This window comes from Mirounga leonina, unplaced genomic scaffold, assembly GCF_011800145.1.
Source record: "Mirounga leonina isolate KUSES-001 unplaced genomic scaffold, KU_Mleo_1.0 Mir_224, whole genome shotgun sequence".
In the NCBI taxonomy this organism is placed as follows: domain Eukaryota; kingdom Metazoa; phylum Chordata; class Mammalia; order Carnivora; family Phocidae; genus Mirounga; species Mirounga leonina.
The window spans coordinates 9,962,499-9,977,805 of record NW_023270615.1 but is presented as its reverse complement, the minus strand read 5'-3'; the positions used below and the strand labels follow the sequence as shown (position 1 = coordinate 9,977,805).

Below are 15,307 nucleotides of genomic sequence, written 5' to 3'. Positions count from 1 at the left end.
ATTTTCTAAAATAAGTTCGTTAAGAAAAGTGGCATCATGTTTCATTTTTTCCAATCCCTGATTCTGGTTTGTAGATGACATCTAGATTCTCACATCTGCTTCTGAATTCAGTCTGTGGCGAGAGGGTCATGTGGCATGTAAAAAACTCGTGAGAAAGGCAATTTATGTCTTAATATTATTATGAAAATAGTTTTTTTACAGTTATTTTATTTATTTGTTTTTTTAAGTAAACTCTATCCCCAACTTGGGGCTTGAACTCACAACACCAAGATCGAGAGTCACACGCTGTATAGGTCGGAGCCAGCCAGGCATCCTTGAAAATAGGGTTAGGATTACAGACCTTCTAAAAGGGTCTCGGGGCACCTGGGTGGCTCAGTCGGTTAAGCGTCTGCCTTCGGCTCCGGTCATGATCCCAGGGGTCCTGAGATCGAGTCCCACATTGGGCTCCCTGCTCGGCAGGAAGCCTGCTTCTCCCTCTCCCGCTCCCCCTGCTTGTGTTCCCTCTCTCGCTGTCTCTCTCTCTGTCAAATAAGTAAATAAAATCTTTAAAAATAAATAAATAGATAGATAGATAGATAGATAGATAGATAGATAGATAGATAGATAAATAAATAAAAGGGTCTCGGGGGCCTCTAGTAGTCCCTGAACCACATTTGAGATCCTCTGATTAAAAGTTTTAAAATACTGTGTTGGAAGACAAGAGTTGAGGGTTTATAAGAGCAGACAGAACGTAAAAGCAGAAGCCCGTGTGTACAATCCCTTCACGCCTGGAAAGCAGGTGTTGCTGCTGTTTTGATAGGATGAGGTGTTAAGGAAAATGTGACTTATTTGGTCCACTTACTTTCCATTAAAATCCATTTTGATCAGTTTTTAAACATTCAAAATGCCCTCCCCTCAAAAAAAAAAAAAAAAAAAAAAACCCTAACTCTGGTTTTGTCTTTTCTCCCCTTCACATCAGCCAGGAAATAGAATCCTCTAGAGAGAGAAAATGAACACCAGTTTAGACAACTTCAGACAGAAGACAGACACCTGGGGTTTCATGCTTTCTAGCTCTGTGACCTTGAGCAGGTCGCAACTTTTCCAGTCTCAGTTGCTGGACCTATAAAAGGGCCCGCCTCCCTCGGACAACTGCATGGGTAGTTTGAGATACGGTGTGTGAATGTCGGCCTCCATGCCCTAAAGCCCTCTCCAGGAGATATTTATGATGGTGATTATATTATGGTTCTAGGACTGCTCACAGGACCCATAAACTTCCCCTTCTCTTTAAGTGGAGAGAATGCTCACTATTCTTTCCCCATTTGTGTGTCCCAAAGTCCTTGTCCAGTTAAGTTCTTGCAGGCTGCCTATGGGCAGGCCCCAGATGAGCATCGTAATCTACGCTCTGGAGAGCTTCCCAAGGCCAGACACAATCACTCTAATGCATCGGCTATCAGGTTACCCCTCTGTGCAAAGCTCCAAAGGCGGAGGGGAGGCTCTGCCAAAAACCAATTCAGGGAAAGCATAAACAAGCCTCAAGTTCCCTTGCTCCCTCTCCTCCAAGGAAATTCTCTAACGGTGTTAAGCCAAGAAGAATTATTGCCACAAAGACTGCATAGAAGTGGGGATGGTGTGGCTGCAGCCAAAGCCGCTCCCACTGACGTATCAGAGGTGAAGGGACAGCCTTCAGCGAGCAGGACGGATGGTGAAGTCCATTTGCCTTGGTTCAGGTTCCCAGCACACTCCTGAAGTTGGAGAATGCTGTTTGAACAAAGGTCGGGAGTGAATGATAACATCTGACGTAGCCGTGACCTAGAAAAGACCCAGAGGGCAGGAAATTTCAGTGGAAAGTCACTTAAAAGCAAAAAGCAACCAGAAGTAACTTGGCTAAATTAGGCTTCATGAGTATAAGATTAAACATTGGCATGTTTAGAAATTCCCAGTCCCCAAGTTAATAAAACGAGGGTCATGAGAATTCTCCTCGCTTTACCATCTGCATTTACCAACCCACCCAACCTCCTCCCAGCGCTAGAAAAACATTGCTTGGAGGCAGAAAAAGTATCCTTTAGCAACAGAACGTTTGAATCTCACCTCAGGTAAGACTTGACTTCAAAATCTAGAGACGTATTCCAGTTCGCATGTATTCTAGGATCTTCTCATTGAGGTCAAGTCATTGTAGACAAATACAATTGCCAAAACCCAAACAGTTTCATCTCCCTTTCCTCGTGTATATAAAACAAAGTGTCTTGCATTCTGCTCAGATAATGAGTAATACGTTAATAAGTAAAATCTTAATTTAATGAAAAACAAAAAGTTAATGTGGTTTTACCGTATCTTTGTCTCTCCTTTTTCCTTCCTGTCCAGCCTTGAAGGCCTCACCTTCTAAAAAACGTTGCAACTCCATCGCCGCCCTGAAGGCCACCTCGCAAGAGGTCGTGTCCTCAATTAGCCAGGAGTGGAAGGACGAGAAGCGGGACTTGCTGACCGAGGGGCAGAGTTTCAGCAGCCTTGACGAAGAAGGTAAAGACATGTCACTTAAGAAAAAAAAAAAGAAAAGAAAAAGAAGTCCTTCTGATTTTGCTTATATAGGTGATGTAGATTCACAGTAGAACAATTAGAATATACCTAAGAAACAAGGTGATGGGGGGTGCCTGGCTGGCCGTCAGTAGAACGTGCCACTCTTGATCTCAGGATGGTGAGTTCAAGCCCCACATTGGGCATAGAACTTACTTAAAAGAAAAAAATAGAAAAAGAAAGAAACCAAGTCTATTAACTCATTTTCAAAAGGATATTCACAGTATGACAGTTACTACAAATTTTTAAAACACATAAATAATATGTGGTTGATAGGGAAAAAAAAAAGTTGGAATATGTACTAAGATACTTAGAAATAAAGATCCATAACCCCACTACTGGGAAGTAACACATCTGAACATTTTTGTGTTTTTACAATTGGACCTTGTTCTGTGTATGCATAGAGTGTGTGTGTGTGTGTGTGTGTGTGTATGTTTCAAACACACATATGCATTATATACATATGTATACACACATCCCTATACATCCATATAGACACAATGTAACAATGAATTATCTATTTACTTAGGTCTTTAATGAATTGAATAAAAATTTTCTAACTTTCCTCCTGCTTGTCCTATACACCTCCCTTTTGTTAGATTTATTCTCAAATGCATATAGAGATAGAGACATAGACATGTATTTTCGGTCTTTTCAAATAGTGTCTTTTTAAGATTTAGGTTTTCTTCTACTGTTTCTCGTAGCCCTCCCTTCTTTTTCCTTCCTTCCTTACTCACCTGCCAGCTAGGACTTCTAGAACAATGATGAATGCAAGTGGTGATTGCGGGCAGCCTTGCCTTGTCCTGATTTTAAAGGGAATGCCTCTTGTGTTTCACTGTTGAGAAAGAAGTTGGCTGTATTTGATACCCGTAATCGGGTCAAGGAAGTACCTTTTTATTCCTGGTTTGCTAAAAGTTTTTATCAGGAGTGAGTGTTGAATTTTATCACATACTTTTCCTTGTTTGTTGAGTTGATCATGAAGGTTTTTTCTCTTCTAATCCTAAAAGAGGAAGTGACAGTTTAGACTTTTTATTTTTTATCAGTATATTCTTTGGGGAATCCCAACATTTCCTGAGAATTTCTTCTCCTTTGATTAGATTCTTCTCGGGCTTTCCTTTCCCCGAGAGCGGTTAGAATAGGGTGTTATTCCTATGCCCATCTGCAGCACCTACCCACCTGTGTCACGTGGGGTTTCCTCCTTTCTGATCTTCCTCGAAAACAGCTGATACCCAGATTTAGTGCTTTTGGCAAAGGAGTTCATGAATCGCCCTTGCTCCTCTCTCCGGCTGCAATTTCTAGCAGTCAGTGACAACCCTTTACCTAAGCCTCCCTGCCCTGGCATCTCCCCTACCACACGGCCTGGTCTTCTTAGGACACACATAAAACCGCAAGGTGTCTGCAGTCTGGGAAATAGGATTAACTGATTTTTAAACTGTATCAGTTAAACTTTCAACTAGTATGCTCCATATGACGTCTGAAGTTAGAGCAGTGAGTCCAATTGTTAATCTGGGGGGAGAGAGGGGGGCATAATATATACACTACATAACATCCTGGAAGTCTGGAGACCTGGGAAGTCCGGCACATATTGTGCTTTTTTTTTTTTTGCAGATGACTTCTTGCACCCCTTGCTTCATTTTTAAAGGGACTTCACCCAAAAAGGCCTCTGAAAGTCAAAGAAAAACGTACTGAGCATATTCTTTGAAAATGTTAACATTCTATTATAAAAAAGAGTTTAACTGGACAATTCTCTTTTTTTTTTTTTTTTTAAGATTTATTTATTTGAGAGAGAGAGAATGAGAGACAGAGAGCATGAGAGGGAGGAGGGTCAGAGGGAGAAGCAGACTCCCTGCCGAGTAGGGAGCCCGATGCGGGACTCGATCCCGGGACTCCAGGATCACGACCTGAGCCGAAGGCAGTCGCTTAACCAACTGAGCCACCCAGGCGCCCTCCCATTGAGTTTTTAATCCTCTCTTCTATGCCACTGTCAGTGTTCTGGGGTGTATTCGTTTTCTCTTGCCATGTAGCAAATTACCCAGAACGTCAGCAGCTTAGTAGAACCTCCATTATTAGCCCACCATGTGTAAGTCAGAAATCTGGCCAGGCTCACCTTGGCTCGCTGGACACAGCTTATCAGGGTCTCAAAAACTGGGATGAAGGTGTCAGCTGGGCTGCGTTCTCATCTGAAGGTGCTGGAGAAGAATCCTCCTCCAGGGTCATCACGTGCTTGGCAGAATTCACTTCCTTACAGTTGTAGGGTGGAGGTCCCCATGCCTTCCTGTCTGATAGCCATGGGCCATGTCCAGCCACCCAAGACCATCCACATTCCTTACCAGGCAGCCCCCTCCATCTTCAAACCAAGACTTCCTTCCAAGTCAGTCCTTCTCTCACTTCATATCTCTGATCTCCAGACACAGATTTAAAAGGCTCAAGTGATTAGGCCAGGCCCACCTGGATAGTATTCTCTTTGACTAACTCGAAGTTAATGGATTAGTAACCTTAATTACATCTGCAGAATTCCTTTTGCCGTGTAAGTTGCGGTAATCACAGGAGTCCTCTCATGCTTACTGGTCCCACCTACGCTCAAAGGGAGATGATGATACAAGCATGCAGGTCACTGGGGATCATCCTAGAATTCTGTCTACCATGTTAGCTTTTTAAAAACTGAAGGATATGAGAGCTTGAGGAAACAGCTCTCTGCTTCAGAGAGCTGCTCCTTAAAGATTGGGGCTCAGCTCCCCACTGCCTGGTCCAAGTCCCTGGACAGATCATGTCTCTCTGTATTGTATCACTCACGTAGTCTCTGGCTCATGAAGTCAAGACCAGAGGCTGCATGAGCCTTTCTGTCCAGCCCCATCTGCCTTATGTTGAGTAGCAATTCACTAAGCTCTAATGGGAGGTTATTTTTCAGATGCGCTTTTCAATATTATTGAGTATGTCAGTATTTTTCTCTGTACTTAGTAAGAAGGTGGGACCAAGTATATTAAAGATCACTAGCCAGCTATCGTATTACATTGAAGCCTTTCTAATTTTTGCATGTAGAGCCCTTTGGTTACTTGTGTTTTTATACTATTACCATCTGTTATTCATCATGGCCGTTCTTTATTTTGACCTGAATCAGAGCTGCACTGTCTCACACATTTAAAGTGTGTCCAGTCTCCCAGCCAAGAGTCCAGCCCTTCTGTGCCTACCCCTTTTCTCTCCGTGCCTCGCTCCACCCCTCCATCTACACCTCTTCAAACCCCAAATCCAAAATCTCGCACTCATGCGATAGTGCCTATTAGGACCGTTTTCCATTCATACGCTTCCTAAAAATGCATAATTTTGAGCCCATTGTTGCCTGAATCCACAGTCCAGCATGGTGACTTCAGTTAACAAGTGTCTTGTATGTTTGAAAGTTGCTAAGAGAGTAGATCCTAAAAATTCTCATTGCAAGAAAAAAGATATAATTATAGTGGTAATGGATGTTCACTAGATTGTGATGATCATCTCACAATAAATATGTATATCAAGTTATCACATTGGACACCTAGAATTAATACAATGTTCTATGTCAATTATATCTTCATAAAAATTTAAAAATATCTCCCTAGGTTTAATAAAACTCAGTGTGAAAAGTTGAAAGACAGGACTCCTGCATAACTATTATGTCCACAGTGTTCTATCACTGGGGACTTGCATGTGTATTTTTTAAGCAGCTCTGTTCTTGCTGACTGGATCTGTCATTAAAACACTATCTCTAACAGGCTGGGTAATAGGTGCCCCAGGCACCTATATTTTAAAAAGGAAGTAGGAGTTTTCTCATTTTTAAAAAGGCAGCCTCGGCTCTTAAAATATGAGGCCAAGAAGAGCTGTGGATGATGTTCAAAGATGTGTATGGGCACAAAGGAGTTTAAGAGATAGCTGGCTTGGGTGGGATGGCTCGGTCAGTTAAGCGTCTGCCTTCGGCTCAGGTCGCGATCCCAGGGTCCTTAGATCAAGCCCCACATCAGGCTCCCTGCTCAGCGGGGAGTCTGCTTCTCCCTTTGCCTCTGCCCTTCCCCCTGCTCATGCTCACTCTCTCTCTCACATAAATAAAATCTTTAAAAAGAGAGAGAGGTAGCTGGCTGTTAGTCTGGGAAGCCTTTGTCTCCGGGCTGTTAAAAAGTCTGAGTACTTAGATCTAAATTGAGAATGATAGATACGTGCATATCCTAGGGAGGGGAAGCAGGTGCCCTGTGTGTTTCTACATTTGCCAGTCATCCTGTTAATCTCTGTCGAATTATCTCCTAAACTCCTCCAAGCTTTTTATGTCATCTTATGAAACAGTAAATCACTTTATTAGGTTTTTAAAAGAACATCCATAATGTCTTTTTCATAAGCCATTTTGTAAATTAATGCCATTTCCTTTCCGGTTAACCTGTTTGCAAGAAGCTATTTTACATGTCTGCGGCAGTTCGGAAGAGCGAAGTGAATTCATAATTTAATGTGCAATCTGATATGTATGCTTTGGAGTCGATTTAAATTATTATAGATAATAAGGCAGCATTTCTTACGGAGATTCATGAGTGTGTGTTGTGCTTTTGTTATGCAGCACTGGGATCCCGACACAGGCCAGACCTGGTGCCTAGCACCCCGTCACTGTTTGAAGCTGCTTCCTTGGCAACCACTATTTCATCGTCTTCCTTATATGTCGATGAACATTGTCCACACGATAGGACTGCACTGTATTCAAACAGGTGAGACTTAGCGCGATCATATTACCAATCCGGCTATTACCACATCTGCATCACAGGTGGACAGGTATCTCTGAATTGAGAACATGCTGTCCCTGGCACCCAGGATGTGACTGTCACCTGCCCTGTAAGTAAGAGAAAGAGAGAACTTGCTTGATTTTTTACTAGGGCAAGAAGCACATCTGGGGGAAAACCTTCCTTATTTTTCTCCACGGTTAATCATTATGTCCTATTGAAATTATGTACTTGGTCCTAGGGAAGAAGACCAATCTTTCATCATTTTTCTTTTAATAATTTCTTATGAATGGCTTTTTAAAGCAGGTACTCCTGGTTAATATTGCCAGTAGCCACAAAGATATTTGCATATTCTCTTTTTGTTTGAGTGACCTGAGGGACTATGATAGGCGGAATGATGGCCCCCCCAAAGTTGTCCCTGTCCTAAACCCCAGAACCTATAAATGTGTCACCTTATATAGCAAAAAGGACTTCGCGAACATGATTAAAGATTCTGAGATGGAAAGAGTGTCTTGAATTATTCAGGTTGTCCCAATATATAAAATACATATATATATATATATATATATATATAGTTTCATTAACACTCCAGTGGTAGACAACTGCGTGCTTATGTTTCTTCGTAGATCACTGGGTCGCACAAAATTCAAAACCCATGAGGAAGCTAAGAGTGTTTACATTAAATGTTTCCTTCCTAAAAATCCTTAACTGTATGCCAGTCTGTCCTCAAGCAGTAAAGTCTGATTATGCACAGGGTCTTTGTCAGAGGAAGACAGGAAGATTAGAGTCAGAGAAAGAGACATGATTCCAGAAGTGGAGGGCAGAGAGAGACATTGGAAGGTGCCACACGGCTGGCTTTGAAGGTGGAGGACGGGGCCTTGAGCCTGGGAATGCAGGCAGCCTCTAGAAGCCCGAAAAGGCAAGAAAACAGTTGCTCCCTTGGAGCCTTCACAGAGGAAGACAGCTCTTCCACACCTTGAACTTCAGGACTTCTGACCCCCAGCGCGGCAAGATAATAAGTTGTGTCATTTTCAGCCACGAAGTTTATGATAATTTCTTACAGCAGAGATGGGGGACTCAAACATGTAATGATTGAACGTTTGAGTGTTGGGCGGGCTACTGTAATTTCTTAAATAGAGAGTGGATTAGTTATTAGATACGTTTGCTTTTTGAACAAAACATTGTCAGACATCGATTCTAATAATAGAAGATGATATATTTGCAAAGAGATCACAGTGTTGTCTGTGGGCTTAGCTGTTTGATTTTCTCTCTTTTCATATATGCAATTTTGTAACTAGCTCCAATCACTGGGCAGGGACTATTATGTATGTTCTTAATAATTATCTGTTAAATGGAAAAACTAGCTCTTGTTAAAAATCTAGTTCTTGAGAATCAAGGTCATATTTGTGCAGGTAAACTGCTTCTTACACTGTACATCGTTTTCCACACCCAGGGATGCAGCGTGGCTCACTTCCAGAAGGAGGACTCAGTATGGTAGACTCATTTGTAACATACGCATGCTTGTAGATTCTAGCTTGGTCTTTGGGCGAGTTAAGGTTTGGTCACTGGAGCTTCTGTAGAAATTGTTTGCTGTTGCCATTCTCTTCCCTCTCCGCTACATACAGCTTGGGAGGTGGGTAAGCAGGTGAGGCAGCCAGCCTTGGTGTGGAGAAGTGAAACAGATAACAAAGTGAGCCATCAACTTTAGTGTGGCTTCCGTTTAGATAGCTCTGCTGGAAGAGCTAACAAATAAGGCTCCTTTATAAATTATTCAACTCATCGGAACTATAAAAGAAATTTGGCTAGCTTCCTTGGGTTAGAAGAATTGAAAGTGACCTATACCTTACGCTAATGTGTACCTTGAACGTTCAAATTTATTACATAAATTAGTCCAGCAACAGCTTTCCTATTTCTGGGGTAGAGCTAAACACCATTGTTTTGCTCTCAAATATAAATAGCAGCTCAAAAAAATGGCTGGAAAGTCATAGGAAGCTCCTTGCAAGGTCAAAAACAATTCTGTGTGAGGCCAGGGTGATTTCTTACTATTTGCTACTGTTCTCATTATCAGGGGCATGTAATTGGATATGCTTGCTACTAAATTATTTACTAGAATTTTCAACACAAGAATAAAAGGGTTTTTGGCTTGGTTTGGTTTTTTTAATGGCAGCGGTTGTGGGTCAGTATCTAGACTCTTGGCCAGAAGTATTCAATTCTTGGGTATTCATAAGGTTCCCCCACCATCCAGAACTGCCTCCTTCCTGGCCATTGTGGAAGCTACCTCTGTACGCTCCCAGGCTGTGGTATAATTCTTGTTACTTTGATTTATGATGATATGGTTCCGTATACATTTGGATGGAAAAAATATTATTAGTGTTATCAGTTGTATTTTTTTCTTTTCTTTTTTTGAAGTGACTTCTTTGAGATAAATTTTTGGCATTGTATCTCCCAAGTTGTAATTTGAAGATTTTACTTATTTATTTTTGCGCGCATGCACGCAAGTGCAAGAGAGGAAGAGAGAGTGCGTGCGCACGAGTGGGGGAGAGGGGCAGAGGGAGAAGGAGACTCCTCACTGAGCAGGGAGCCCAATGCAGGACTCGATCCCAGGACCCTGGGATCATGACCTGAGCCAAATGCAGACGCTTAACTGACTGAGCCACCCAGGTTTCCCCTCCAAGTGGTAATCTGGTATGTTATATTTAACTGCCAGTCCGGGTTCGGTTATAAGAACAAGAAACCACCCTGTCTTAAGCAGAAAGGGATTTGATACGAGGAATTAGGTGCTTACAAAGTCCATGAAAAGGCTCTGGGCTGAACATCAGGAAATCACTCCTGGATAACACCATCGAACTGGCCCACCAACAGCCCTGTAGCCTTGGCAGCCATCAAGCAGGAGCCCTGCCAATGGAATGCAAGCCAGCGAAAAGCATTTTGGTGACCCCAGAACGTTTTTTAAAATAAGCTATCATTTAGGGCGCCTGGGTGGCTCAGTTGGTTAAGCGACTGCCTTCAGCTCAGGTCATGATCCTGGAGTCCCGGGATCGAGTCCCGCATCGGGCTCCCTGCTCAGCAGGGAGTCTGCTTCTCCCTCTGACCCTCCCCCGCTCATGCTATCTCTATGTCATTCTCTCTCTCAAATAAATAAATAAAATCTTAAAAAATAAAATAAAATAAAATAAAATAAAATAAGCTATCATTTAAAAATCAAGCAATCTCACTAAAAAATACCCAGGCCCTTTTGAAAAATCATTAGTTTGGGCCCCACTTGGCTCTCTTGCCTCTCAGCATTGGCCAGCTGGAGGGGAGAAGCAGGGACCCTCCATGGTCCCCATCACCCTCTGCTTTGTTCATCGGTGATGTTGCCATCGTGCTCCCCTGGGCATTTCTGATTTTAGCCTGGAGATAGAAGAGAAGCCAAAGCCATGCCTCCCATCTTAACCCCTGCCTTAGGGCAATCATAAGGAAAGGGGCAAAAAAGGCACAGAGGTGCTCAAGAGAAATTAATAGCATGTGAACTCCTGGGAATCAGTATCCTTACCCACCCCCACCATGCCCCACCCTAATTATTCAACAGGGAAACCTTACCCGCAAATTGAAAAGAAATTGTCATAATTTCTAGCGTTTTTTTTTTCCTTTGGAGTCCTCCTAGGCCTACATGGAGTCTCTTGAGGTGATAAACATGATTCTAAGTCTCTTCTGGCCTACTAAGTTTTGAAACCTAATCCAAATAGCGTGAAAAGAAAATGAGTTGAATAGTGATGTTATAATTCACATGTTAGGTTTTTCTATCTCGGAGTCATTTTTCTGTGAAGGCAAGGTGGCCTGTTTTTTCCATTTCAACACTAAGCTCTACATATCTGCCCTTATATAAGCTGTAAATACTTCAAGTAGCAGTCATCATTCTGTCAGTCTTTTTAAAATCCTGGGGCGCCTGGGTGGCTCAGTCGTTAAGCGTCTGCCTTCAGCTCAGGTCGTGATCTCAGGGTCCTGGGATCGAGCCCCCCATCGGGCTCCCTGCTCGGCGGGAAGCCTGCTTCTCCCTCTCCCACTCCCCCTGCTTGTTCCCTCTCTCGCTGTGTTTCTCTCTGTCAAATAAATAAATAAAATCTTAAAAAAATAAATTAAATAAAATCCTTAACTCTGAAAGGTGTCGATTAGTGCCAGGCTGTCTCCACACCTAAATTATATATTGTGGTGGGAAAACTGCTGTTTCTTCAAATTATTCCCATTTTTAAGGGATTTTTTTCTTTGTAACTACAAAAACTCTGATAGCATCTGTTCTCTTTTTAAGATTTTATTTATTTATTTGACACAGAGAGAGCGCACAAGCAGGGGGAGTGGGAGAGGGAGAAGCAGGCTTCCCGCCGAGCAGGGAGCCCAATGTGGGGCTCGATCCCAGGACCCTGAGATCATGACCTGAGCTGAAAGCAGATGCTTAACAGACTGAGCCACCCAGGTGCCCTGTTCTTTTTTTCTTTTAAGTATACTCCAAAAATTGAGTAGGAAGCAAAGAAAAATAGTATTTTTAAAGTATATATATAGGGGCGCCTGGGTGGCTCAGTCAGTTGGGCGTCTGTCTTTGGCTTGGGTCATGGTCCCAGGGTCCTGGGATAGGGCCCCACATCGGACTCACTGCTTGGTGGGAAGCCTGCTTTTCCCTCTTCCTCTGCTGCTCCCCCTGCTTGTGGTCACTCTCTCTCTGTCAAATAAATAAAATATTTTTTAACAAAATAAATAAAGTATACATTTAACCCGGTGATCAGGAGTACCTGTTTTCACGTTCCACCGTACAGTTAGGGCTTAGAGCATACAGTTCATAGAAATGGAGGCAAAGCGTTGTGGGTACATCCTTCCTGGTAAAATGCTGGGATTTAAATTCTGAGTTTTTGATCCTTGAATTCTCCTTTCCTAGTAAGAGCTCTGTTCTTTCAGAGGAGGTATAAGTTGAGCACTAAGAAATGCAGAGGCAAACGTGTTTTATCTCGAAGTTAAGAACAGTTTAATGTGGAAATTCACTACATGCATGAGTATGAATTCTTTTCATGATTTCCTGCACCGTCGGGAGCCCAGGTGATGCTCTGCTCATGTGTAAGTATCGGAAACCCTGCTGCATCCCGACATACACTTCCTCATCAAGCACACCTCTAGCTTCGTGGTGGCCCTGGCCGGCCTCATGGTTCACTAGTGACTCTTGCCAACATCTGGCTCCGCCGGGACGTGTGTGGACTATTAAAAGAAGAGGAGATGCCGTGGGTCATTTGCACATAGAGGGCCAGCTGGCAAAGGCTTTAATGAGTGATGAGTCCAGATCATGGATCTCAGAGGCTGACCCCAGGAATCTGACTGCAATTCTGTGCACTTTTCTTCCGGCTCCTAGAGTCTCATAAACCCAGGAGAGTGCTGGAGCCCAGGTGGAGCGACCCGTTGTCTTACAGACTTATCGAGAAGACAAGGAAAGAGAAACGCAGAGACCGGTGCATTCTATGGCACGCTGCGCTAAGGTCACCCAGTGTGCTAGTAGGGTGAACCTGGAACACAAGTGTCTGGGGCCCAAGCCGCACATTCTCTCCGCCGTACCACCCTTTCACTAACAGCCTCCTGTCCTTCCGCTCTTGCCCTTGCCGTGTATGCTATGCATGGAAGGTTGATGCTCCCGGTTTTCCTAACATGACTTCTGCCTCCATAACTGAGTGACTTTTTGCTGCTTAATAACTAAAGTATTTCTGCTAGACAAAGCGGTGGGCATATATGAATGCCTGTCTGTGACATTTGTTCTAGAAGTCATTGGCTAAGTTTGCTTATTAAGAACATCATGGTGGGGCACCTGGGTGGCTCAGTCGGTTGAGCATCCAACTCTTGGTTTCAGCTCAGGTCATGATCTCAGGGTCGTGGGATTGAGCCCCGCATCAGGCTCTGTGCTCTGCATGGAATTGGCTTGAGATTCTCTCTCCCTTCACCCTCTGCCCCTCCCCTCCTTCTCAAATAAATAAATAAATCTTTTTTTAAAAAAAAGAACATCATGGCTATGGGAACTTTTCTGTCATAGCAGTAGTCATACTTCAAACCATCAATAATCATCTGATAATAATACTAACTATAATAATAGCTAGTTCTTGGACCTCATTAAGGGTCTGTGTGCAGCTCTTTCCATGTGTCAAAGTAATTTAATGCTCCCAGCAACCCTGTAAGGTCGTCCTATTTCTTATTTCCAGTTCACAGATGATGCATGCTCACAACATTGGGTCATTTTCCCAGGGTCAGATGGCTGCCAGGTGGAGCATGGTTTCCACGCACAATATGGATACAGAGCGCGAGGCACCAGCCTCAGCCGCTCACCAGCCACCCTCACCCCTGCTGTCCCGCCTCAGACCACTTGCCCTTGAAACAGTGCTTTCCACGGAAATTCGGTAACCCCCCACACGAGGTCTACTCTTCCTCGTCCGTTTTGCCTTTTCTTTTTCCATGTGATTGTAAGTGCAGATTTTCGCTCCTCAGGATGTCAGAGCGCGAGTGTTCAAACACTAAAAATATGACATACTAACTTAAATCCTCAAGCAACCTGAAATAGCTCTTTCCTCGAGTTTTTATTCCCGGCTCTTCAAGTACACCCCACATCGTTACATGATCACAGAGAAGAGACTTTTGTTAGATACATGCCTGCTTGATTTAGAAAATCCCGTCTCCTCTGTTGACAAGGTAAGGTTAAGAAAGGACATTTGTTACTTACAAGCTGAGGAGCGAAGGTGGGTTACCAGAACTTTCTAGTAATTCCAGTTCTCTAACCCTAACCTCAAGGGAGGGACAGCATATTGCCTGTGGCATCTCCTTTGCACATGGTGGCTGCCTGGTGGTCTTGGGTATCATTCCAAGCCCTCCTGTGGATGCTGGGTATTGAATCTGACCTCTGCAGACCCCTTGTGCTTTTATGGTTCTTAGTCTGGTGATTCCTACCTTGCAGACAGACCATCACCCCCACCGTTCGTCACCTCCGGCCAGGCCTTTCTCTTGCACACTCATTGTTATAAATTACCAGTTAGGGCATTAGCCCCCCACCAGCCCCCTTTAGCTCTCTCACGTTGGGCAAGCTACTTTACCTTTATGCGCTTCAGTGTCCTCACCTGTGCAATGCAGATTATTATACTCCTGCCCCAAATGGTTGTTATAAAGACTAGGTGAGATGCTAATTGGAAAACACTTACATTGCCTCACCAGTACTGAGTAAAGCACCATCAAAGTATATGTTAAAATAAAATAATCCAGTGACTCCATACTCAACACCTTGCAGCTTCCCCTAAGTTCCATCATAAGGGGCAAGTCTTAATTGTTCTAGTCAAAAGACCTTCCTGGGGGGCGCCTGGGTGGCTCAGTCGTTAAGCGTCTGCCTTCGGCTCAGGTCATGATCCTGGAGTCCCAGGATCGAGTCCCGCATTGGGCTCCCTGCTCGGCGGGAGGCCTGCTTCTCCCTCTCCCACTCCCCCTGCTTGTGTTCCTGCTCTCGCTGTCTCTCTCTGTCTCTCTCTGTCAAATAAATAAAATCTTAAAAAAAAAAAAAAAAAAAAAGACCTTCCTGGAGTACTTTAAGAGTCAGCCTCCAGTCAAGGAAGTGGAAAACACACTTGGAATTTCAAACAGAATTTGGTAAAGAGAATTGGTTACCCAGTGTAGCTGGACGCGTGAAAAGGCCACGCTCTAGAAACCCAGGTAGATAACTGCAGGCAGCGACTCAGGGCATGCGCCCTGGCACCGTACAGAACCCAGACTCATGCAGGAGGCCCCCCTGGGGACCGGCGGCCACCTGAAGAGTAGGGACATCGGAGGAGGACATCACCGACATTGCTGGGATAGTGGCCTGGACCACAGCAGCGACCAGAGACGTTACCCGCAGAAGGGAGAAAGAAAAAATGAGAGAGAAGTGGACCAAAGGCTTCCCTCTTCCCACCCCCTCATCTCCTGCCAGAGGAGCCTGAGGAACGTAGTGTGCCGACTCCTGGCCGCAGCATCGCAAGGCAGAGTCGAAGCAAGATGGAAATGAC

General features: G+C 43.9%; 1 protein-coding gene across 7 annotated transcripts in view; it reads left to right on the top strand.

Annotated features, from left to right (window-relative positions):
• PIP5K1B (phosphatidylinositol-4-phosphate 5-kinase type 1 beta) overlaps positions 1-15,307 on the top strand; it is a 305,430-nt gene that overhangs the window by 229,654 nt on the left and 60,469 nt on the right. For all 7 annotated transcript variants that reach the window (XM_035029097.1, XM_035029096.1, XM_035029094.1 and 4 more), the window contains 2 exons: positions 2,341-2,496; positions 7,121-7,265. In XM_035029097.1, the coding sequence (XP_034884988.1) occupies positions 2,341-2,496; positions 7,121-7,265 (301 nt within the window). The remainder of the gene's footprint in view (positions 1-2,340; positions 2,497-7,120; positions 7,266-15,307) is intronic.